The 24,321-nt window shown below is 52.8% G+C and overlaps 2 protein-coding genes across 7 annotated transcripts; one reads left to right on the top strand and one right to left on the bottom strand.

Annotated features, from left to right (window-relative positions):
• The first annotated feature begins 1,442 nt into the window (after window positions 1–1,442).
• CFAP157 (cilia and flagella associated protein 157) lies at window positions 1,443–16,309 on the top strand. 2 transcript variants are annotated; one of them, XM_065572265.1, is made up of 9 exons: window positions 1,443–1,672; window positions 4,003–4,274; window positions 9,190–9,343; window positions 9,979–10,246; window positions 10,602–10,732; window positions 12,561–12,711; window positions 14,643–14,830; window positions 15,551–15,716; window positions 15,908–16,309. In XM_065572265.1, exons 1-9 carry the CDS (start codon window positions 1,521–1,523, stop codon window positions 16,001–16,003), a joined length of 1,578 nt encoding a protein of 525 aa, XP_065428337.1. In that variant the 5' UTR covers window positions 1,443–1,520; the 3' UTR covers window positions 16,004–16,309. The 2 variants fall into 2 exon arrangements, with proteins under 2 accessions (XP_065428337.1, XP_065428336.1); XM_065572264.1 differs by having other exon boundaries at window positions 1,444–1,672; window positions 16,026–16,309.
• Window positions 16,240–24,308, bottom strand: PTRH1 (peptidyl-tRNA hydrolase 1 homolog). 5 transcript variants are annotated; one of them, XM_065572268.1, is made up of 5 exons: window positions 24,060–24,195; window positions 20,371–20,590; window positions 19,301–19,400; window positions 17,746–17,791; window positions 16,240–17,066 (listed from the first exon to the last, which is right to left on the bottom strand). In XM_065572268.1, exons 2-5 carry the CDS (start codon window positions 20,537–20,539, stop codon window positions 16,854–16,856), a joined length of 528 nt encoding a protein of 175 aa, XP_065428340.1. In that variant the 5' UTR covers window positions 20,540–20,590; window positions 24,060–24,195; the 3' UTR covers window positions 16,240–16,853. The 5 variants fall into 5 exon arrangements, with proteins under 5 accessions (XP_065428340.1, XP_023961902.2, XP_065428339.1 ...); XM_024106134.3 differs by having other exon boundaries at window positions 23,996–24,125; XM_065572267.1 differs by lacking the exons at window positions 17,746–17,791; window positions 24,060–24,195 and adding an exon at window positions 24,225–24,308.
• Window positions 24,309–24,321: the final 13 nt, after the last annotated feature.

Here is a 24,321-nt window from a genome sequence, read left to right as displayed (position 1 = left end):
TGGGAACATCAAGGCATAGCCCAGGTGCCCCAGAGCCACTGGCAGACTTGGTGTCCTGCTGCCCAGTTCCATGCGTTAGTGGCCAAATCATGCTAGATTTTGTATAGGGAACCAGGGCCGGCTCCGGGGTTTTGGCCGCCCCAAGCAGCCAAAAAAAAAAAAAAAAAGCCACGATCGCAATCGCGATCTGCGGCAGCAATTCCGTGTAAGGTCCTTCGCTCCGAGCGGGAGTGAGGGACCATCCGCCGACTTGCTGCCGAATAGCTGGACCTGCCGTCCCTCTCCGGAGTGGCCGCTCCATGCACCAGCTTGCCAAGCTAGTGCCTGGAGCCGGCCCTGTAGGGAACAAATCCTTGGCTGTATCCCAAGGCATCCATGCCTGTGTGACTTCCCTAAGCACCTCCCAGTCCTTTTAATGTGTTTATCTTCAGGTGGCCCCTGTGAGGTAGGGCAGGAGTATTATTCCCCAATTACAGGGAGGGAACTGAGGGCAAGAGACGCTAAGTGACTTGCCCATGGTCACATGGGGAACGTGTGACAGAGCAGGATTTAAACCCACATCATCTAAGACCTTGACTAGAGCCTTAACCACTGCACCATCCTTCCTCTGTCCCACCTTTTTACATCCACAGCAGCTGTATTTTCCTTGGTGTGTATACCTGCTTTAAACCAAGCTGAGCAGGGGACGGTGTCGTCACTGCAGCTTTGCACTATTCTAATCTAGTACACAGGGTAACATCCATGGGGGGGGGGGGCCTTTTGCATGCTCATTCTCATGTAAAGGGGTTTTACCAGGGGGGAGGGCATTGGAGTGGGGGAGGGTCAGGGTCTGGGGGATCCAGGGAGGAACCTACAGGGGGCACTTTAAGAGCTCATTTGTTTTTCAGGAGGGTCAGAGGGTGCCATTGGCCCTGCCCTCTGCAGCAAACTGTGGGGCATCCCACACAACCCCCCTCGCCTGGAGGGAGGGAACACCCTTGGGGGGGGAAGATGGAGGACAGCAAAGCCTGGGGGCCCAGCCCAAGGGTCCTCAGTTTGGGGGTGGCCCAGCCCAGGGGACTCCAGTTTTGGGGGGCAGCCCAGAGACCCCCAGTTTGGAGGTGGCCCAGCCCAGGGGACTCCAGTTTTGGGGGAGCCCAGGGGTCCTCAGTTTGGGGGGGCAGCCCAGGGGTCCCCAGTTTGGGGGTGGCCCAGCCCAGGGGACTCCAGTTTTGGGGGGGCCCAGCCCAGGGGGCCCCAGTTTGGGGGGGCCCAGCCCAGGGGACTCCAGTTTTGCGGGGGCAGCCCAGGGGTCCTCAGTTTGGGGGGGCAGCCCAGGGGTCCCCAGTTTGGAGGTGGCCCAGCCCAGGGGACCCCGCTGGGCGGAGGGCGCAGCTCAGGGATCCCCAGGCGGGGCCGCTGCCCCTTGCGGGCGCCTGGCCCTTTAAGCCCCGCTCCCCGTTGCTATGTACAGCGCGCTGCCCCGGTGACGCGGGGCCCCGCGAGGCTCGTCCAGCGCCCGCCGGGCTCCCGCCGCGGCCATGGCCCCCAAGAAGAAGGGCGGCGGCGGCGGCAAGAAGGAAGACGCGGCCAAGGAGCCGAGGCCGGAGGGGAAGGCGGAGCAGCCCCTGGCCGAGCACAGCCGGGAGTTCTACCTGCTCCAGATCCGGGACCTGGAGAAGCGGCTGGCCCGGTGCGGGGTCCCCCCCGGGGCGCTGGGCTAACCTGGGGCGCCCACCCAGCCGCCGGGGAGGAGCCGGGCCTGGGGGTGGCTGCGCTCCCCGAGGGACGAGCTGCGGGATCCCCATCCCGGGGGTCTGTGCCCGCCGAAGGGGCTAAATCCCGCTGCCCGCGGGACCCCCAGGCTCTGCCCACGCTGCCCAGCTGTGCGGCCCCCGGCAGGCCCTCATCAGAGCCCCCTCGAGGGACTCTTTGGGGCCCTTTCTGTGCGGGGGCATCTGCTCCTTACCGCAAACACCATGGGGAGACCCAGTCAGCAGCCCCCCCAAAGCCCAGCTCTGTGGGTGTTAAGCAGTTGCCCGTGTCCCTCCCCAGAGACAGCTGCATTTCAGTGAGGGGTGAAGGGTGCCTGTATACGTCCCTCCCCAGAGACAGCTGCGTTTCAGTGAGGGGTGAAGGGTGCCTGTATACGTCCCTCCCCAGAGACAGCTGCGTTTCAGTGAGGGGTGAAGGGTGCCTGTATACGTCCCTCCCCAGAGACGACTGCGTTTCAGTGAGGGGTGAAGGGTGCCTGTATACGTCCCTCCCCAGAGACGACTGCGTTTCAGTGAGGGGTGAAGGGTGCCTGTATACATCCCTCCCAGAGATGGCTGCGTTTCAGTGAGGGGTGAAGGGTGCCTGTATACGTCCCTCCCCAGAGACGACTGCGTTTCAGTGAGGGGTGAAGGGTGCCTGTATACATCCCTCCCAGAGATGGCTGCGTTTCAGTGAGGGGTGAAGGGTGCCTGTATACGTCCCTCCCCAGAGACGACTGCGTTTCAGTGAGGGGTGAAGGGTGCCTGTATACGTCCCTCCCCAGAGACGACTGCGTTTCAATGAGGGGTGAAGGGTGCCTGTATACGTCCCTCCCCAGAGACGGCTGCGTTTCCGTGTGGGGTAAAGGGTGCCTGTATACGTCCCTCCCCAGAGACAGCTGCGTTTCCGTGTGGGGTGAAACGATTCTTGTAAATACGGCTTGCTAAGTGCTCTGGGGCCAGGTGTTTCAGAAATGTAGGTGTTATGATGATCACTATCCAGGCTCATGATCACCCTTTACTGCGGATGCTGCAGAAGCCCGTGAAGCCCTGGGTCAAAGGTGCAGCTTCTCTTTCTTCTGCTCCCAGACACTTTGCATTGATCCCATGGGCCAAATTCAGTCCTTGTGTAAGCAGGTGCAGCTCCCATAGAAATCAAGGCACCTTGCAGCAGGACTCACTTTGGCCGCCGCCTGTGTTGGAATTAGAATGGCAGGGCTGGGCAGAGAGATCTGTCCACTTCCATTCTGGTGTCCACCTCTTGTCTCCTTCCCATCCTGGGATAGGGCTGGGGGGGTCCCCAGCTGCTGGATGGGAGTGCAGGGGAATGGGCCATGAGTAGGGCCCTACCAAATTCATGACGATGAAAAATGCGTCACGGACCGTAAAATCTGGTCTTTTGTGTGCTTTTACCCTATACTATACAGATTTCATGGGGGAGACCAGTGTTCCTCAAATTGGGGGTCCTGACCCAAAAGGGAGTTGCAGGGGGGTCACAAGCTAATTTTTTGCGGGGGGAGGGTTGCGGTAGTGCCACCCTTCTGCGCTGCCTTCAGAGCTGGGTGGCCAGAGAGTGGCAGCTGTTGGCCAGTCACCCATCTCTGAAGGTAGCGCCCTGCCAACAGCAGCACAGAAGTAAGGGTGACAATACCATACCATGCCACCCCTACTTCTGCGCTGCTGCCTTCAGAGCTGGGCTGTCGGAGAGCAGCGGCTGCTGACTGAGGGGCAATACCACACCATGCCATCCTTCCTTCTCCGCTGCTGCTGGCGGCGGCTCTGCCTTCACAGCTGGGCTCCCAGCCAGCAGCTGCCGCTCTCCGGCTGCCCAGCTCTGAAGGCAGGGCCACTGCCAGCAGCAGTGCAGAAATAAGGGTAGCAGTACTGCAACCCCCCCCAATAATCTTGTGACCACCCGCCTCCCCATACACACACACAACTCCTTGTTGGGTCAGGACCCCTACAATTACAACACTGTGAAATTTCAGATTTAAATACCTGAAATCATGAAATTTATGATTTTTAAAATCCTGTGACCGTGAAATTGACCAAAATGGATCGTGAATTTGGTAGGGCCCTAGCCATGAATAGTCCCCCTCTCCAGTCCCACTGCAATCAGGCTGTGAGCTGTGTTCCTGTGCACGCCCCGTGCCTGTGCCCAGGCAATGGGAGAGACTGGACCAACCTATAAATAGGTGAGGGGCAGGCAGTCAGCCCATCCTGGAGACTGCTGTCTGACTGCCTGTTCAGCGCTGCTTCCCCCTGGCAGGTACCAGCGGAAATGGGACGAGCTGCAGGTGAACGAGACCCTCTTCAGGGTGGAGTACGATCAGATGGCCAATGACAACAAGGAGATCGTGGCCTTTCTCAAGAAGACCCTGAACCAGCGGGTTGATGAGATCGCTGACCTCAATGACCAGCTGGTCAGCCTGCAGCAGGCCAAAGAATCCGAGAAGGACGCCTTCGAGGCCCAGCTGGCCCAGGTTCGACACGAGTTTCAGGAGACCAAGGACCAGCTCACTTCGGAGAACATGCTGCTAAGTAATGTGCCCTGGCTCAGATTGGCCCCTTCCTCTTCCCCCTTGCCCCATGGTCCTTCCGGGGGCGGGGGGCTGCTGGTGCAGCCGTGCAGGGACAGAGCCTGGAATTCTGAGGGTTGAACAGTCCCACCCTGGGGCTGTGGCCACAGGCTGTTGGGAGAACAGCCAGTGGAAATATTCTGGCTGGAGTGGGTGGGAATTTGTAACCCCCCCCCTCAGACTTTTTTTTTTTGGTGATGAAATTGTTTTCAGCAGTTTTTGTTTTTCATTTTCAGCAGCACACTTCAACTTTTAGTAATAATAAAAAGGCTTTGAAAAATGATTTATTTATTTGGCCCAAAGCTGCTGAAAACCCAAAAAAAAAAAAAAAAAAAAAAAAAAAAAAAGTTGGGCCTTTGGCAGAAGGTTTTTGAGTTTTCTGATGAAAAATCTTAAATTTTCATTTAGCCAAATACTTGATTTTCCGTAGAAGAGTTTCACTGGAAAATTTTTGACCAGCTCTAATTCCAGCTGCGTGTGGTGGAGGACACATGGCGGTGTGGAGACAGAGGTGGTGTATACATAGGGTGACCAGATGTCCTGTTTTTAAAGGGACAGTCCCGTTTTTGGGACTTTTTCTTATATAGGCGCCTATTACCCTCCACCCCCGTCCCGTTTTTTCACAGTTGCTCTCTGGTAACCCTATGTATACACATTTGAGCCTCCCTCTCTTTCCACTGTTGTACTTAAAGTACTGCACAGGATCTTTTTAGGGGGAATAAGGCAAAACGCCACATTTATTAGTAATACATGTATTCATTAACACTGTATTATATGCATATAATATATATTACACTTACACTCACACACACACACAAACACACTCCGTCTTGTTGTTACCAATTAGTTGCTCCCCTTAACTTCACTGGCCAGGTGAGTTAGATGGGGGAGGGGGTGGAGCCGGGCTTCTGCCGATCCGGATCGATGCTCCCATGTTGACAAGACGAGACCCGGGGTCCTCTGCAAGACACCTCACTTTTATAGCAGCTTTTTTCTTATGCAAATCTATACCAGATTCAAACTCTGTGTCTGTGTTCATTGGTTCTTTGTGCTGCTTTCTTTTGAGTGTTGTTCCAATGCTGCAAAAAGGGTGTTTCCAAGAGAAGGTGCTTGCTTCTAACCCCCGAGGACGTCAGTATGTCTGCTTGTCTTTAATGAGCCCACTTGACACGCTTTATTGTCCTTGGGTCTGGCTCCCAGCCCCTCTCCAACAGTTGAGGCTGTCTGGAGGTGCTGCCTTCCATGCCTTGCTCATTCACACCTCATTCATTCAACAGGGCAATTGATTAAGAGTGGGGGGGGGGGGGAGAGCTCTTGTTCTACTGCTAGCAAAAAGACATTTTCTTCTATCTTATTCTATCCTTAGGGGCTATAATATTATACCAAGGGCAATGCAAAGTTTTTAAATGAGGCTTTGATACAAAGTCCCAGGATACAGAGGTCACACGTGGGTAGACCCACCACAAGGTTATATGAAGAGGCACAATGTAAAGTTATATGAAAATTATCAGAGATTGATCTACATTATCCCCCTTTTGACCTCTCAAGAACAATTCTTGAGTGGTCACCATATAAATCTTTTGTATTTGTTGCAAACAAACCAAACAATTATAACCAGGTTAATATAACTAAAACCATTACAATTGACTAAACACCAGATATAACAAACACAAATGCAAACAATTATAATAATTGGAAATACAACAAAACCATTATCATTACAATAATTGGGTACATTGACAAACAAAATGAGGCCCAAGTTTGATGCTGCAATAGCCATTAAACAATAAAAGTCACTGAGGTCAGGACCTTTTTAAGCACACACAACAAATAAGATTTTGTAGGAGTACCGCAGTTGTTATGCAAGGTTAAGCTGATTTGGACTTAAACTAACATTTAGTTGCTAAAATGTTGTAGAATTCCCTATTTTTAACAGTTGTTCTCAGAGGTTTCTGGGGACCTAAAAGATGGGGCCATACAATTATGGGCCAAGGTCTTACAGGTTATGGGGGCCCAAGAACTACCCTTTAGGGCTTGGGGAAGTAGAATCAGAGTGCATAGAGGAAAGTGTGGAATTAATAATACAAGCAAATGTAACTAACAATACAAATGTATTAATAACAAAAATTAACAACAAAATGACTATTAGAGAACCTAACAAAAAATAAACCTGATGCATTGGGGACCAAAGTTTTTTGGACACAAGTGATGATTGATAAATTGGATGGACATGGGGGAAGTAGAGAGAGGAAAAGACATTTGCCCTGTCTAGTGTAGTATCCCCTCTCTCTCTGGACCCAATGCTAACACAGGACACCACCAGAGACAGACACAGAACATGCAACACAGAACACTGAACACAGACTTTGTCATGACACTATAACCATGGTATTTTATAACTCTTCAGCTGGTACCAGCTCTTCTGATGTTCTGGTTCAGATCCTGAAAGATAGAAGCTTGGAAACAAATTAGCACAGTGCTTTTACCCTGGCAGAACCTGCTTGGTCTCTGCCACAGTGTGTTTGGTACTTGGGGCTGCACAAATGCTAATTAAATGGTGCATTTTTTTGTGAGTGTAAACCCTCCCTTTTTCCCAGTAAAAGGGCGTTAACACTCCATCTAGAAAAAAAATTTCTGTTTTAAAATCTCCAGCCATTTTGCCATGGCCTGGAGATCTGAGGCAGAAGCAGGCACTGTTGTTAACTGTTTCAATGGCATTTTGGCCCTGGGAGGAGGAATTTACCCAAATATCCCAAATATCCCCCTTCCCAATCTCCAGAGGGGTCCCAAAGGTCTGCCCCCTTCTGGGGTGTTAAATGTTTCTTCTCCTGATGTTACTGCTGCTGTAAGATTTGAGAGTGCTGTATTAACTTTCTGTACCCAACCTGTTTTCCAGTTTCTCTATATGTTGCTTGCCTGGGCCCGATCCTGCTTTTTCCAATAAACAGTTCCTTTCCATGGGCACAAGCCTTGTTCCACTACCAATTTAGCAAGGAGGGTGGGCTTTCCAACTAGCCCCCACCCTTCCTGGTTCCGTTTCTTAAACATTTTCTTCAAAATTGTGAAATTACCACAATGTTACTTACAAAAAAAAACCAAAAAACCGCACAAAACAAAACAAACAAACATAAACCACACTACATCGCCCAAACTCCTATATCCTTCAGAGTTTGGTTTAACAGAACAAGATCTGTATCTTATATTTTTAACCCACTCTGGGCCAGAGGGAGAGACACTAAGCCTCCCTCTGTATTACTCGGTCTGCTACCACCGAGGGTTCATACACCAATTATACAAATCCTTCCCCGGATTAGATCCTTCCCCGGATCAGAGTGAGAAACACTAAGTTCTCCTCTTTAGCTCAGTCTTGCTACGGCTGAGGGTGTATGTACCTCTATAACACAATTTAAACCTAAACTCCTATATCCTTCAGAGTTTGGTTAATCCTTCCCCGGATTAGAGTGAGAAACACTAAGTTCTCCTCTTTAGCTCAGTCATGAACACAATTTAAACCTAAACTCCTATATCCTTCAGAGTTTGGTTAATTAACTGAAAGTTTACACTCTTTTTCCTATAGTGCCAGGCTTGCTAAAGCTGGCGGTGTGCACACCAGTTTTATAATAACTGTGGATTTTATGCTTGCTCCCCCTTTCGCATTCTCCACCAAAATGTTGTACTTAAAGTACTGCACAGGATCTTTTTAGGGGGAATAAGGCAAAACGCCACATTTATTAGTAATACATGTATTCATTAACACTGTATTATATGCATATAATATATATTACACTTACACTCACACACACACACAAACACACTCCGTCTTGTTGTTACCAATTAGTTGCTCCCCTTAACTTCACTGGCCAGGTGAGTTAGATGGGGGAGGGGGTGGAGCCGGGCTTCTGCCGATCCGGATCGATGCTCCCATGTTGACAAGACGAGACCCGGGGTCCTCTGCAAGACACCTCACTTTTATAGCAGCTTTTTTCTTATGCAAATCTATACCAGATTCAAACTCTGTGTCTGTGTTCATTGGTTCTTTGTGCTGCTTTCTTTTGAGTGTTGTTCCAATGCTGCAAAAAGGGTGTTTCCAAGAGAAGGTGCTTGCTTCTAACCCCCGAGGACGTCAGTATGTCTGCTTGTCTTTAATGAGCCCACTTGACACGCTTTATTGTCCTTGGGTCTGGCTCCCAGCCCCTCTCCAACAGTTGAGGCTGTCTGGAGGTGCTGCCTTCCATGCCTTGCTCATTCACACCTCATTCATTCAACAGGGCAATTGATTAAGAGTGGGGGGGGGGGGGAGAGCTCTTGTTCTACTGCTAGCAAAAAGACATTTTCTTCTATCTTATTCTATCCTTAGGGGCTATAATATTATACCAAGGGCAATGCAAAGTTTTTAAATGAGGCTTTGATACAAAGTCCCAGGATACAGAGGTCACACGTGGGTAGACCCACCACAAGGTTATATGAAGAGGCACAATGTAAAGTTATATGAAAATTATCAGAGATTGATCTACACCACCACAATGTGGGTTGTGGAAGGCACCTTTCCAGTGCTGGAGGCTCCTGTCTATTGCTGGTCCCCATAGCAGGTACAGCCTGGGCAGCCTCAGGGCAAGCTTTCCTCATATGCTGGCCCTATATTATTGATATTACAGCAGTACCATTGTGCTAGGTGCTGTACAAAAGTACTAAAGAAACAGTCCTGGCCTCACAGAGTTTGCGATCAGGGTGGTTAAGAAGATGCAGAATAGGAGTGTGGTGTGAAGAGCAGTTGGGGAGAATCTCACAGTAGGGTTTGCCGGCTTGAAGCACTTTGCTTCCCCCCACCCCGTGGCTAAGCGTGGTCCTTCTGGGGTCCTAAGTGATCTCTGTGGCAGGTGGGAAACTGGCTGCGCTGGAGGAGTTCAGGATCCAGAAGGATGAGCTCATGGGCAAGTTTGCAGCCCTAGAGGAGCAGCTGAAGAAACAAGAGGACGATCACAAGGAGTATATCTATAACCTGGAGAGAAAAGCTGTGCTGGACAAAGACAGGTCAGTGCCAGACGGAGACTGACTGTGTGTAATTCCCCACTGTAGTCTGAAGGTGGGAGTGTGGTCTCGTGGGTAGTGCCAAGTGTGGGACTTGGGAGCCATGGTTTCTGTTCCTGGCTTTGCCACTGACTTGCTGTGGGACCTTGAGCAGGTCATTTCACCTGTTTCCCATCTGTAAGATGGGGATGATATTCGGGGGGAAGAGTGAGCCTTGATGACTGGGAAGTGGTTTGAGACCCTGGACTGATGGTACTCAAGAAGGGCAGACGGCTGGGATTCAGGGAGGGTTCTCTCCCTTGGGTGAGTGGGATGCCAAGAAAGCTACCTTCTGCAGCCTGGTGGTGGATGGGTGCTGTGCAGGGAGAGTTTCCATCTAGGGAGGTGCTGGGAGAGCTTCCCCAATAGACAGGCAGGAGAGCTCCTTCAGCGGGCCTGGGGGTGAGTGGAATGGTGTGAAAGCTCTCTTAGTGGGTGGAGTGCCAGGAGCACTCCTTCCCTCGGGCTGGTGCTAATCCTTTGGACTGGGGTCCGATTTGCTGGGGCTAAGGCGTTAGCAGCTGCGGTGGGCCCTGCCCCAAGAGTGACGTCCTTCTCTGTGTGTCCTGTGTGCGTACGCGCACGCCCCACCCCTCCAGGCTGAAGAAGGAGATGATGCAGCGTGTTAACGTGGTGGCAGCTGAGTTCCGCAAGGTCTCCAACAGCCAGATGGCCGAGACCACCAAGCGCACCATCCGCGAGAACGTCGCCATCAACGTCCAGCTGGCCAAGATGTCCGATCGCAGCTACGACCTCATCCAGGAGAACGACATGCTGAAGGAGGCCCAGGCCGAGATGCAGAAGCAGCTGGAGATGCTGGAGCACAATGAGAAGCAGATGGCCAAGAACAGCCTCAGCAATCAGAAGGTCAGAGCTCAACCAACGCACAGAGGGATGCGGGGTGCTGAAGCCAGGCTCTGGTTCTGTCACTGCTCCAGCTTGTCTGCACCTAGGGACCATGTGGTGGCTTTCAGGGGCCTGGTCTCCTCATTCCCTGGCAGCGCTATTGCCCTAGAGTTCGCTCAGACCCCCATGTAAGTGCAAGTGGGTCATCACTTGGTTGGCTCATTACCATGGCAGTAGGGACCTGACAGTGGGCATGGGCAACTTGCAGCCTGTGTGTGCAGCAGTGAGGGGGATAGGAAGCCTGGTCTGAGGCTGGTGGCTGAGACGTCCCTCTTGTCTCCTGATCCCGAAGCTGTGTTCCTGCTGCTCATTTCAGATGATTTGGATGCTCACCAATAAATGCAAGGAGCAGCAGGTGCTGGTGGATGAGTACAGGCAGCAGAAGGAGGCCATGCAGCAGCTGAAGGCGGCCCATGAGATGCTGCAGAAGGAGAACCAGGCACTAAGGTACGTGGAGCAGAGCGGAGGTCACAGCAAGCCGTTGGGGTCCCAGCGGCAGAGCTCATTTCCGTGCTGCAGCCGGGTCTTGTTGCAAGGCCATGTAGAGGCAAAGTAGAGTCCTTGTGCTGTGATCCCATCACATTTCCCAGGCTAAGTGTGGCCAGGCCAGGTGGGGTGGGAGACCTTCAAGGAAAACCCAAGTATTACAGGAACTGGGGGCCGTGCTTCAGAAAATGGTGCTCTGCCTTTGGAACGGCAAGCTCAGTGTGGTGCTGTATTGCCAGCTCTTCCACGCCACGCACAATGCAGAGCCTGACTCCAGCGGGCAGGGGCCTGGAAGCTCAGTTCCACGGGAAATTCCCACATTTCGAAAACAGGTTTTGTTCTGAATAAAAAAAATTGAAATTTGTAACAAAACAAAAATTCCAATCGGCGTCTACTTGGGGCTGCGAACATATTTCATTCTGATAATGTGGAATCATTTTGTTTCAATAAGGTCAAACATTTCAGTTTTGACTTTCTCATTTTGATTCACTGAATGTAAACGTTAATGTTCTATTAAAATATTAGTGTTGTAATATCAGGCATTCAACACAGTATAGAATTGAGTAGATATTGAATGTTTTAGGATGTCTACATGAAATTAATCAAAATGAGGAAGCCAAAAGGAAACATTTTGCCTTTTCAAAACACAACAGGAAAGTCAATGGGATTCATTTGGACTTCTTCCCATTGAAAATGTTGTTGAAATCGACACAATTTGATTTTGACGACAGTGCTTTTTTCGATGGAGAACTGTGCTGTGGGAAATGTTTTGACCAGGTCTAGTCCTGACCCCTTGTGCCCATGAACCCCACAGAGTGGGGACTTGGAAGAGTTGTGTTAACCGAGGTATCCTGGCTCAATGCCCTCTGCAATTGCAATTTGACCGGGGATTCTTCTTCACTTCCTGACCTAAACTGCCATGCAGTGTTGTGGTGCGTTTTTAAATAGTTGCCACTTTTCACCCTAGAGGAGGCTCCATTTAAGTGTTGAGGGAAGTGGTCCCTGTATATCCATTCACCTGTTTCACAGGGCCCTTGTGACATTTAACAAAGCAGTATCTGTACAGCACTTGGAGCCCTTTGGATGGGAGAGACTAGGGAAGGGCCGAGTATTATCGGGATTATGCTTCCCCTGAATGTGTCTGTGTCACCTAAACCTGCTCAACCCCCTGACAGACTCAGCAAGGCTCTGTCATGTCCCCCCACCCCTCCAGAAGAGCTGCTGCGCCTGACCCTGCCCAGAGGTCCCCAAAAGGTGTTCCCAGGCACTTCCCAGGGGGTGTAACTCTTGGAAAGTAAACTCTCTAGGAGACCTTGCTTCCATAGATGTGCAGAGGGGGCTTAGCCCACCTCAGCCTCTCTGGGGACCTGACTTAGACACACATCTCCATGGAGACCAGATTTAGACACACCCACCCGTGCTCACGTATCTCCCTGATAGGCTGACTTAGACAGACAGGAAGGCGGACAGAGACATATACATACGTCTCCCTGGGATCTTGGCTTGGATGGCTAGACAGACAGACACGTGCACCTATCTCCCTGGGGACCTGACTTGGCCAATCAGACAGACACATACATGCCTGGGGACCTGACTTGGATGAACAGACAGACAGACCTCTCTGGGAAACCTGATTTAGACAAGTGCATGCGAATGCGCACACAGCTCTCTGGGGCCTGCTGAAGGGGATGAGCACTTCCCTAGAGCACCTGCACTCCAAGCACCCCCAGGTGAAGTGGCTATTTGCTGTTTCACCCCTGGCTGTTCTTGTCTGGCTCCCTCCCGGCAGACAAGAGCTGAAGGAGCTGAAGGAGGAGGTGAGGAGGAAGATGGTCGAAGGGCAGAGGCAGGCCAAGCTCCTGGAGGAAGAGCAGAAGCTCAGGAAGAATGCAGAGAGGATCTTGAACCAGGCTGTCCAAGCCCTTAAGGACCTGCTGCAGGTGAGATTCACACAGTCTCGGGGATTGGGGTGCACGTGTTCTGGTGGCTGCTTGGCATTAAACAGGCCAGAGCCCAGCGTGCTCCTGAGATGGCGACATTTCCTTGGTTTGCGCCCAAAAGCTAGAATAGAACAGACGCACCAATGGACATAAGATCACCGGGATCACGGAGGTCAAAGGTTAGGAAAGACTTGAGAATTAGAAAGGGAGCAATATTGTCTGCAGGAGCCTGGGAACCAGGACTCCTGGGTTCTATTCCCAGCTCTACCACTACGTCGCTGTGGGACATTGCGCAAGGCACGTCGCTGCTCCGTGCCTCGGTTTCCCCAAGTGTAAAATGGAGATGATTATACTGACCTACCCCATGGGCAGCTGTGAGGCTTGGGCTGTTAATGTTTCGAGGTGCTCAGAACTCTTTCCAAGGAGAGTCTGTAGAGAGCAAAGCGGTTCCATTAAGAACCGGGTAACACAGGTACAGGCAGCAAACTGTTGGGAAACTCATGAGCTCTTGTAGGATAAAGGAGCTTGCCCACAATTAGATGCCCCTGACTGAGAACTCTTGAGCCGTATTGTTTATCTTGGGTACTTATATGGCCCCCATTAGTAGGACCTGGGTAATATTCCCCCCCCCAACACTCCAGTGAGGCAGAGCAGTGCTACCATCCCCCTTGTACAGATGGGGACCTGAGGCACAGAGAGACTAAGTGACATGCTCAAACTCACACAGGAAGTCTGCGGCGGAGCTAGGAATTGAACCCAGGCCTCTAGACACTCAGGCTGGCCCCCTAACCACTGGACCATCTGCTGCCCTTGTCCTTGGCTCAGTCCCTATCGTGAGAGGCTGGCTCATGGGGCAATTCCAGAGTCCTGAACTATCTGGGGTTTCACGTCATGGTGCTGTGTTGACTTGGCCGGAATTGATTTTGCATCAGGCAATGAGGATGTTGTGTCAATTAGGGAAGACTTGACATTAATAGGAATGGATTTTGCATCCATTCGGGGATGCTGTGTCACTTAAGGTAGATGCTGTGATAATCTGGGAGAGCACAATGGCCTGACCATGGTGTTGTGCCTCCAAGCACACATTGTGGTGAGACGTCATGGCACATGTGCCGTGCCTCGTGAGGGGTCTGCCCTGACCACACCCAGAACCCTGGACTCTTTCAGATCTGAGCCACCAGCATCTTGCTCTGTACAAACACCCATCCCGGACCTTGGCACTGAATCTTCTGTGGCAGCTGTTCCCAGCTCTTTATTTTGCACCAAACCAGGATGTGTCAGGGCTACATTGGCTGGACTCTCTGTAATTTCCCTTCTCCCCTATAGGGGGTGCTAGACTGTGGTGTATAGTTGGAGGGTAGTCATGGGGGAGGATGGGTCCATGCTGCAGGCTGCTGGGGCAGACGCCCTAACCCAGCACGTAAATGGTGTTTATTGCCGGTGGGGGCTAGAAATCCTCCTGTTATGCCAAGCGCTGAGGCTCTTACTGAACCCCTGGCTGCATCTGAGTGAGGATCCGACGACATGTCCTGTGCTGGGGGACAGGAGGCCTCCAGCTGGGGGGAGGTGGAGTCGGTGGGGAAGAGCCAAGAGATGCTGGGCTACTGTTCTGGGCAACCCCACTAAAGTCTGGCTTCAACCTACAACCAGCCCAACCCCCACCGGCTCCGGCTCCCTGCCCGCTGTTCTGAACGGCCGTAGGGCCTGATCCTTTGTTAGATGGGCACTTCCCTCACCTACTGGAGCTGCCAGGTTCTGGGTGCACTCCGAATGCAGGAGCCAGGGCGATGGTAGTGGAGACTGAACTGTGGGGCTTCCTCTGCCTACAGTGGAGGTCCAACCCCTGTGCTTTCAAGTCATGGGGGGGAGCAGGAGCTGCAGTGCCATTTCCCCTCCCCTCAGTTCACCTCCCCCGCTTCGTCGCCCCACAGGAGAGGCCGTCTGATGAGGAGGATGGCGACTTTGACATGATGTTCCAGCTGCGCCACCAGGAGATGCTGCGGAGCCTGCTTGGGCTGCTGAGGCGGGGGACCACAGCTGGGCCCACGCATCAGGAGCAGGTGTTCGGGCCCCAGAAAACGGCCAACAGGGAGCATGGACTGGAGTCCCCTGCAGAGAGGCGAGTAGGAAATGCAGGGAATAGCCCCACTCCCCATGCAGCCCCTACCCCAGCATCTCTTCGCACCCAAGAGAGGCAGGTCCCAGCTGGAGGCCAGGCCAGACCCCCAGAGGCAAAGGGGAGAGAAATGGGCTTGTACCTTTTTGGCCTCTATAGTCCTGTGTGACACGTGGTTGCGTTTGCGCCTTCCAACTCTGTGATGTCATAAAACCTGCCTCCCTGCTCCTGTGATGTCATGACTCCCATCTCCCCCGACTTCTCCTAGAGCCCTCCAGGGGACGCATGGCAGATGAGACCCTCAGAGATCACCTTTAGCTCATTCCCCACAGGCCACCCACCAGCAATCTGACGGCTGCAACCTCCCACCCGCACTGACCTGCGCTGGCTCCATCTCGCTCTCCTTGCTGATCCCTTGAGCGTGCAGTTCTCCACTCTGGTCTCTGATTGTCTGCTTGCCTCCCCCTCCTCCCCCAAATCTGGCTGATCCTCTCTGGCGACCGCTGTGCACAGTTGCCTTCAGCGCCTGTCCTGGCTAAGTCTGAGCTGGGGAGGCTCGCCCTAGGAGGCACCCTACCCTTACTCTACTTCCCACCTTCTGCAGTATCTTCCCGCCAATGCCGTTCTAGTCTCTGCCTTCAGGGCAGCAGATCAAATCCTGGGCTGCGGCATCCCCCCCCCATGTCCCGTGGTCTAACCCAGCCCCTTTCTCCTCCGCTCCAGCCAGCTGCACCCAGCCCCAGGCCTCAAGACCTCTCCCGTCATCTCGCACCACTTGCTAGTGCAGCGGGGGCAGGGGGCGCAGCTCTTCCACAGCATGAGCAAGACGGGTCTGCTGTCCAAGACCACCCGCATCGGGACCGTCCGCACCTACGCCAGCGCCACGGAGGTGAGGGGGGCTCGGGCCACTGGGGCACGGCTGGCTGCAGGGCAGGGGTATCCTGGGAGGTTAGAAAGCGAGTCGCCCAGGGAGGGCTGGGCAGGCTCAGCAGAGAGGCTGAGGATTGAGGTGAGCACCAAGACTGACTCCCACCCGGCCCCTTGTCCCTGCTCCTAATGGTTCCCTCCATGGACCCACAGGGTCAGGGGAAGCGTATCCAAGCGCCAGAGGCATTGGCCTGCCCTGCCCCGCCCCCAGAGAGGGATGGAGTGACCGACCGGCGTGACAGTGTTTGAATCACTGCCCGTTTCCCAACAGCCACTGATGACTTCCTGGTCGGAGGAGAAACGGGTGAAGCAGCAGCCGATTCTGCCCCTGCCAGAGATAGCGGCCAGACACTCCTTCCAGAGCCTGCTGACCAAATAGGGACACGCTGGGAGGGAGGGAGCTCCCCTTCCTGCCAGCCGATTGCTCCCTCCCCTGCCCCCAGCACCTGCGTAGAGGAGAGGGACTGAACGTAGATGGCAAAGCGTGTGCCGACTGGGCGCCTGGGTTTATTGTACAGTCTATGCAAAACTGCCCTATAAAACCGATGGAGTTACTGAGGTGCCTGGCTGGGGACCAAGGATGGACAAGGCAAAGCTGAGACCAGGCCAGACACCAAGTCCCAGACCTGTTCTGCAGGGGCAGGGACAAGGTGCTGCTGGGACACAGTGATCCCAAGCTGGGCAAGGAGGCAGGCGCCCCTGACCACGACAAGCCTCCAGCTGGGGTCTGGGGTGGAGCCTGGTTGGGGCTTGGATCTCTCTCGGGCTCCTCCTTACTCCCCATGGTGCTGCAGCGCCAGGCACGGGCACTTGGCCAGGTGGAGCCAGGCCATCTACCGGGCTGCCTTTGCCAGCGCTAGTGGGGTTGGGAGAAGCCTGTCACCTGACAGGGGGGTGCGGGGGGGTGCAGGAATAGCACCTGCTTGGCAGTCCGCCACCTCCCCCACCAGTTTCATTGCCAGGAGCTTCCTGGGGTCAGTGCTCTCTGCTTAGCTCCCCCAGCCCACCCCGGCAGCTGTGCCCAGAGGCCCATGAAGGAGTCCAGGACCACTGCTTTCCGTCAGCACCATATTCATAAAAACTCCCCCAGCTCCTGGGGTTAAGGAGGTGTCCTGTCCCCCGTGTCGCCAGGGGGCGTGTGGTCCTTGCCGCTGCTCCTCTGCAGGATGTGTTCCAGCAGGAGGTCGGCCGCCTGCTCCAGGATGCGCTGCAGGACCTCGTGCTCAGCGCTGGTGAACCGGCCCAGCACGTAGCGATCCACCATGGCTTCCCCCACCGGCCGGCCGATGCCAACCCTGAGCCGCACCATGCACTGCAGGGAGAGAAGGGGATGCAGTGTGTGCTGTGTGTAATCTCCCCCTCACCACCTGCATTCACCCGAGCTGGGCTCTCGGGACACCGTGGCAGTCGCTACAAGGTGCTAAACATGCTTGGCACAGCCTGGAGCCAAAGCAGATACTGGAGGCTCTGACGTGGGGCTGGAGGGCAGGGGAGCTTTGAGACCCTGGTTAGCCAGGGACCAGTCAAAGGGGGAGCCTGTGGGGTGACAGGGAATCCTAAGTGCTTCACTAGAGCCCCGAGCCCCACACGGCAGAGATCAGCAGCAGTGGGGGAGCTGGGCTTGTGTCCCGCTCTGTTCCTTTGTCTCCCTGGGTTCAGGCTGGGCTCCAGCTAACATGAGCTTGGAAAGAGTTTTGTCCAACAAACGCAGTTAAGTTGGTGGGCTGAGCTCCCAGCCAGGCCATGTGGTTCCACTTTAGGTAATTGCTTCCACGTTCGGGCTCATGGACAAGTCAGAAACAAGACTCCTGTGAGAAGGGCTGGGCTGGGAGCGGGGGATGAAGGGCCAAGTCTGCTAACACAAACACAAGGGGAGGCTAAGGCCTTGGGGGTGGCTCCCAGGGGGCTCTGGGGCTGGGGAGAGATGGTGCTTTACATATGCACTAAGATGTGTGCATGATAGAGCTCTTCACCCTGCAAGGCCGACTTACGTCTGAGTGCAGGGAGCTGATGCAGGAACGGACCCCGTTATGCCCCCTAAAGAAAGCAGGACAAACCAGCCGTCAGAGTAGGTGAGAACCCCAGAGGGCTCATCCATGGGATACACACTAAACTCTCCCTCCTCTTTGCTCTGTACGAACAGTAACTGCTCCCAAGCCTGGGGCCAGCAGGGACGCCCTGTTATCCCCCTTTACATAAGACCCAGGCACTGGGCTTGTTTACGCAGAGTTGCACTGATTTACCGAGAGGTGTGACATTACCCCAATTTAGTTAAGCTGGTGCAAAGCCCACGCGGACACTTGGATTTCAGTGTAAGAGCAGCCTAGGACGGTTTAGCTTATTCCGGTTTAGACTAAAGCACAAGTCACTCAAAGCAACACTGGGAAACTGATGCAAAGTTGTGCAGAGGAGGCCCCAGGCAGGCTTGCCTTGTCTTGTCGTGCAGCCCGCTGAGCACCAGCGGCTCCCAGTGACTGCACCTGGAGTTCTGGGTGCTCAGCGCTTCTGAAAATCAGACCCTAAGTGGCATGCCCATGGCCAGAGGGGCAATCAGTGTCAGAGAGGAGCTCATGATTCCCAGTCCCATACTCAGAGCAAGCCTCACTCACATGCAGCAGCCTCTGATCTGGGCCAAACCCCCTGGGTGACCCACTGCCACAGGGTATTGCCAAAGAGGGTGCTCGACTAGGGATATGGCTGTGCAGATACAGAGCATCCCTTGCCCTGCACCGAACTCCCCAGCAGGGGCTCTGGCACCCAATGCTTTCAACTGCTGGAGAAGGGCGTATACACTGCACACGCTGTCTGCACTGGGCAGGCCTGAACACAGCCAGGTATGGAACATGTGGTAATAAGAGGGGAGACCCCCAGGGAAAAGTGTGTGGCTAATATAACTAATTCAGAAAGCAACAGAGAGTCCTGTGGCACCTTTAAGACTAACAGATGTACTGGAGCACAAGCTTTCCTGGGTGAATACCCACGTCGTCAGGACTCTCTGTTGCTTTTTACAGATCCAGACTAACACGGCTACCCCTCTGATACTCGATTCAGAAAGGTCACTCTTCAATCAAATATCACTGTCACCACAAACACGGGTCTTGGTTCTGTTAGGTCTCAAGTGTCAATTACGCTAGGATACGTGTGACTCAGGGAGGTTGCCTAACACCACTCTGGGCAGTGTCTACTGTATTTTATCACAGCAGCCTGGGCACCAGTTGTGTTCTGCACACCTAGTGCCAGAGCCCACAATTTGAGGCCATCCCAATGTACTGAAATATCTCTGGTTTAACTGGTGCTTTGAACTAGAAACTGCAGGAGGTTGGGCAGACAGCAGAGTAAACCGATGTCAGTTAAAGCTTGTAAAAGCACTACAGAAGTGACCACAGCTTAGAAAGATTCTGCCACCGATCTGCTGCCACCTCTGCAGTCCTGGGGGTGGAGATGGGACAGTCGCAGCCCCAAATGCCCCTGTTAAAACGCACAAAATAAGATGCAGCTCAATCAAATCTTTCAAGGTCATTTTCCACAGGGGCTTTCCCTTCGTACCTTGCGCTGCCTCCCAGCTTTATCGCCATCTTCCCCAGCGGCTTGTCCAGGTCGTCGTGAACCAGGTAAATGTCTTCTACCCCGAGGTCGTAAGTTTCAGCTTGAGAAAGAAACAACGCACAAGAAGTGAGGGGAAATTAAATCCATCTGTCACCATCCCACAGCCTCGAGGACCTAAAGAAGGACACTGCAGGTGTCAGTGGAAAAAAATGACAGGGGACATGGAGGGCAGGAAGTGCATAGCAGGGATAGGGGGCCTTCTAACCTCAGGAATGCACTATCAGCCATGCTGGCAAACGAGCTGCACACGCTGTCACTGGAGCTGTCTGATGTCTGCACCACATGATACTGCTCTACGCCGCGATTGTCTTTTGGCCAAAAGTACTTTACAGTCCACACCACTGAAACACAGCGGACTGGAAGGTCGTAGCCAACTAGCTTGCAGCAGGCTATGCAACAGTGTGAGGAGCGGAACTCACAGCCCAGCACGCCAGGGAAAAGCCTGACTGTTCTGAAAACTGCCCTGGGATTTCTGATGTCCATGCAGAGCCCTCGGGACCTTGGTTCCGAACCCTGCCACCTGTTTTTTCCTAGCGATGCCAAAATGGCAAATTGCATGGAACTCAGTTAATCTTCTCCACCTCCCAAGGGTGGTGTGAAAAATTAGTAATGGGTTTAGGAGAGTGTGTGTGCACCGCCCTCTACTGGACAGAACCAGATATGGTCTACTGTGTGTCATAAGCCCTATACTGGAAATGGCTATTCTCCTTTAGCTCAAGCGATAGTTTCTTGAGCTTATTGTCATGCTGCCTGAATGGCCATGGAACAACAAGGAAGTCCTAAGAGGCCTCCGAGTTGTTACATCGTTGTCTCCATGGAAAAGAAAAAGGAGACGGACCCTGGCAGGAGCGGGCCCTGTAGTTCCAGGGCAGGTATTTCAGACTTGTTGCTTACAGTCCTGAGTGGTCCCCTGGGGTTAAGAAGATGAAAGGTGAAGCACAAAGGTCCCGGGAAGGCTCGAGTTGTGTGTGTTGCTCAGCTGGCTATTGGAAGTGTTCGGAGTCACTCACCAGCGCTTGCTACACTGAGTCCATTGATGTTCATGAGCCGCCGAGGTTTCATCAGCACCAGCTCTGCTTCCTCCACATTAGCGATGGTCACGTCTGCACAGCAGCGTCTGTCCACTTTCCACTGGGCAGCAACGTTCAACTTCTGGGCCAGATGATTGAGCACCGCCATTCCCACGTTATGTCGGGTTCCTCGCAGCCCATAATTCCCCAGCCCTGCCACCTGCAAAGAGGACCAGCAACCGGTGTTACCGGGACTCTCTCTACATCAGCATCCAACCAACCAGAGTCACTGGAGCCAGCCCTTGTGGTGTAGTGAGGATCATAGTTGCCCTCCCTGCAGCCCTGCTCCTTTCACGACCAGGGCAGGAAATTCACCCAGCAAAACCAGCTGCTTCCCTTTAGAAGCAGCAAGACAATCACCATCGTTGATTACTGTAGGGCCAGACTCTGTAGGCACAAGGGCCTGTTGCTCTCTTGTTAAACAGAACTGAGATGGATTTAGTGCTGAGATTGAGTGAGATGCTCAAAATGAGTTTAGTGACCTAGGTGATCCCTGTCCCCCCACTCATTCCAGCTGTACCGCCCATCTCCAGGAATAAGAAGCCATAGGATGACTAAGAGCCGTATCTGTCCCGTGATTTCTTATCCGTACGTGGGGGAGACAAAGTCCCTTAGGTAACTGCAGTTGGCAGAGCAAAGAGCATAATCCAAAGAAGGTGAGTTCCAGCTGTGAAATCACAGTACATTGACACGGTGTCGTAAGATCATTTTCAAGGAGAAATGGCAACATTTATTACTTGTCTGACTGTAGTGCCGAGGGAAGGACCAAGATCCCATTGTGCTAGGTGCTGTGCAAACAAGTCCCTATCCCAAAGAGTTCACAAACCGATGATACAGTCAGATGGGTAGAGTACAAGAGAACAATGAGATGATACCAAGTATTTTTTAGGCATCAAGGAAAAGGAAAGATTTAAGGAGGGATTTGCATGTGGATAATGAGGTAGCTTTGTGGATGTTTATCGGGGGCGTCTCCTAAGCGTGTGGCACAGCATAGGAGAAAGCGGGCGATAGGCTGGCACCATGGGCCGATCAGAGGTGGGAGTCAACATCTCCATAGTGAAGGATGGAGGATAGGCCATGAAGGGCCTTGAAAGTGAAGACAAGCAGCTTATATTTGAAGAGAGAGAGAACGGGAAGATTCAAAGCCAGGAGTGACGTAGTCAAAGTGACGGACTAAGAAAATGATCTTTGCAGCAGCATTCTGAACAGTTATGAGCGGGGCAAGACTGCATTTGTCAAAGCCAGAGAGAAGGATATTGCAGTAATTTAAATGCAATGATGAAAGCCTGGACAACAGTTTTATGTGTGTGGATGGATAGGAAAGGCTATGTATGAGAGATGTTATGCAGAAAGAATTGGCAAGACAGCCTGGATGTGAGGTCTGAGAGGTCAGAGTCAAAGATGGCACCTGGGTTATGGATCTAAGTGACAGTCAGGATGGTGGTAGTGTCCACCGTGATCAAGAAAGGAGATGGTGGGGAGGGCGTGTGGGGAAAGATTCAGAGCTCTGTTTAGCCGTGTTGAGCTTGAGCTAGATATCCACCAGATGTCCGAGTCAGGATGAGATTTTAGTTTGGAAGAAGAAGACGGGTCTGGAGTAGAAAAGTAGATCTGGGAGTCCTCAGCATAGAGCTGGTAGCTAAATTTGTGTTCACAGATGAGATTACCCAGAGATGAGAAGGGAACCAAGGACACCCACAGAAGGAGTGAGGGTTGAGGAAGATCCTCCAAAGGACACACTGAAGGAGCAATTACAGATCAAGGAGGAGAACCAGGAGTGGATGGAGTCAGACAAGCCAAGGGAGGAGGAGATTCCAACATCCTGGCTGACAGGCGGATGACAGGTCAATGAGGTTGCAGTACTGGTTCTGACTTTTGGCTAGATAGAGGTTATTAAAGACTTTGGTGAGAGTAGTTTCAGTGGAGTGCAAGGTACAGAAGCGGATTGGAGAGGATCTGGGATTGGATTGGAGGGGAGGAACTGTAAACAGCGCATTCGATGAGTTGAGAGATGAAAGAGAGAAGGGGTGGTAGTTGGAGAGGCAAGTATGGTGCACTTCTATACAATATGACATTGGATAGTGACACTATCACATTTGACTATGAGACATTTGCAAAGCTTAATGCAGTTGTGAAAGTGAGAGGTATAAAGATTACCAGGAAATATAGATTGAAGTGTGGGGTAGCAGGCCTGAGTCTTGTTTGTTTTCTGTTCATTATTAGTTTATTAGAAGATGGGTTGTGAATCTATCATCCATGGAACCCTTTGTGGTGGGCAGCAAAATACATTATTTTGGGAACCAAGTAGCGTGTGTATTGTGGGACAGCTGGGAGGGAACATAAAAATTGCCAAAACAGATCAGACCTGTGGTCCCTCTTGATCAGTATACTGCTGCTTATGGGGCTCAGACCCCATACTTCAGAATAAGACATCAAGGTCCTTGTAATAGTGGGCAACTAGAAAATAACCTGATCATGGGGGAAATTTCTTCTTAACCTGTCAAACATTGGCTTTGGTCTTGAATTGTCACTCCCCTTGCATATTTTATCTTATCCAATGTCACTGTGAATGTTCTCATTAGTCATATAAGGGTCAAAGGGAGGAAGGTTCAAGAGATGGAATTGCTCCTACAAAGTACATAGTCTACAGAGTCAGAAAGAGGCTGGAGAATTTATGACTGGATTATGCTATTTGTTAACTTCTATTTTGTTCCACTCAAATACAGTTCTGAATCATGGTTTTAGAATTAAAGGTGTGTATCTATATGCAGATGCAGCGAGTTGGCACATGGGGTCACATCTGAAACTGCTGTCTGCAAATCGGTACAATCTTGGGACCTGTGCACTGATGCTCCCCCCCCAGTATAGAGCCTACTGGGTGCTTCACGACACTTCAGATCTGAGTGTACTTTCTCCATTTCAACAAGGGACAGTATGTGGAACAGAAAACCGGCCTTCCAACAAGTAGCCAGCACGCCCATGGGCTAGCGCTGCCCAGAGCTATTTCTCCTGCAGCTTGGGGAACCTAAGGGGCTGGTCTGGTCTGGTCCATGGGCTGTGCTTACATCCTCCAGCACAATAGTTCTCAACCAGGGGTCTGCGGTCCCCTGGGGGGCTGCCTGCTGGTTTCAGGGGGTCCGCCAAGCATGGCTGGCATTAGACTCGCTAGGGCCCAGGCAGAAAGCTGAAGCCCCACCATGCAGGACTGCAGCCCGGGGCCCCGAGCTCCAACACCTGGGGCTGAAGCCTGACAACTTAAGTTCCATGGTGCCCTTTATGCCGTGGGCCCCAGGCAACTGCCCTGCTTCCTACCCCTTAATGCCAGATCAGATTTTACATGGAGAAAAACAGTTGTTGTGGCACAGGTGGGCCGTGGAGTTTCTACAGCGGGGGGGTGGGGGGGTGTCTGGGGCCCAGGCCCCGTTTCTCTGGCGCTCCTGGCTCCCCCACGGGACCTGCTGCCTTCCATTGACCCCCATCCACCCCGTGACCAGGAAGTGATCCCTCCTCCCGCGCCTGCTCTCCCCCGGTGACCCCGGAAGTGTTCCCTCCGCCCACTCTCTACCAGGACCCGCTTCCCGGCGGCGCGCGGATCGGTCTCGCGGTGGCTCATGGTGCGGCTCAGTAACCTCCCGAGGCGCTTGGGCAGCGGCCGCAGCATCCCCCGCTTTCCCCCAGCCGAGCGGCCGACTGGGCGCCGCTGAGATCTCAGGCCACAAGCACCCCTTAGGAGCAGCCTCGCCGCTTCTAAAGCGTCACGCCCACCGCGACCAATCACAAAGACCGCACCCTACCACGTGGCAGTGCCATCTTGTTTGCGGGCAGAAGGGATTCACACCACGTGGTTTGATGGGCGTTGCCATTTTGATTATGGTGCAGGAAGGGCGCAGG

Source organism: Chrysemys picta, chromosome 18, assembly GCF_011386835.1.
Source record: "Chrysemys picta bellii isolate R12L10 chromosome 18, ASM1138683v2, whole genome shotgun sequence".
NCBI classification, from domain to species: Eukaryota; Metazoa; Chordata; order Testudines; family Emydidae; genus Chrysemys; species Chrysemys picta.
This window is presented reverse-complemented; position numbering and strand designations above follow the sequence as displayed.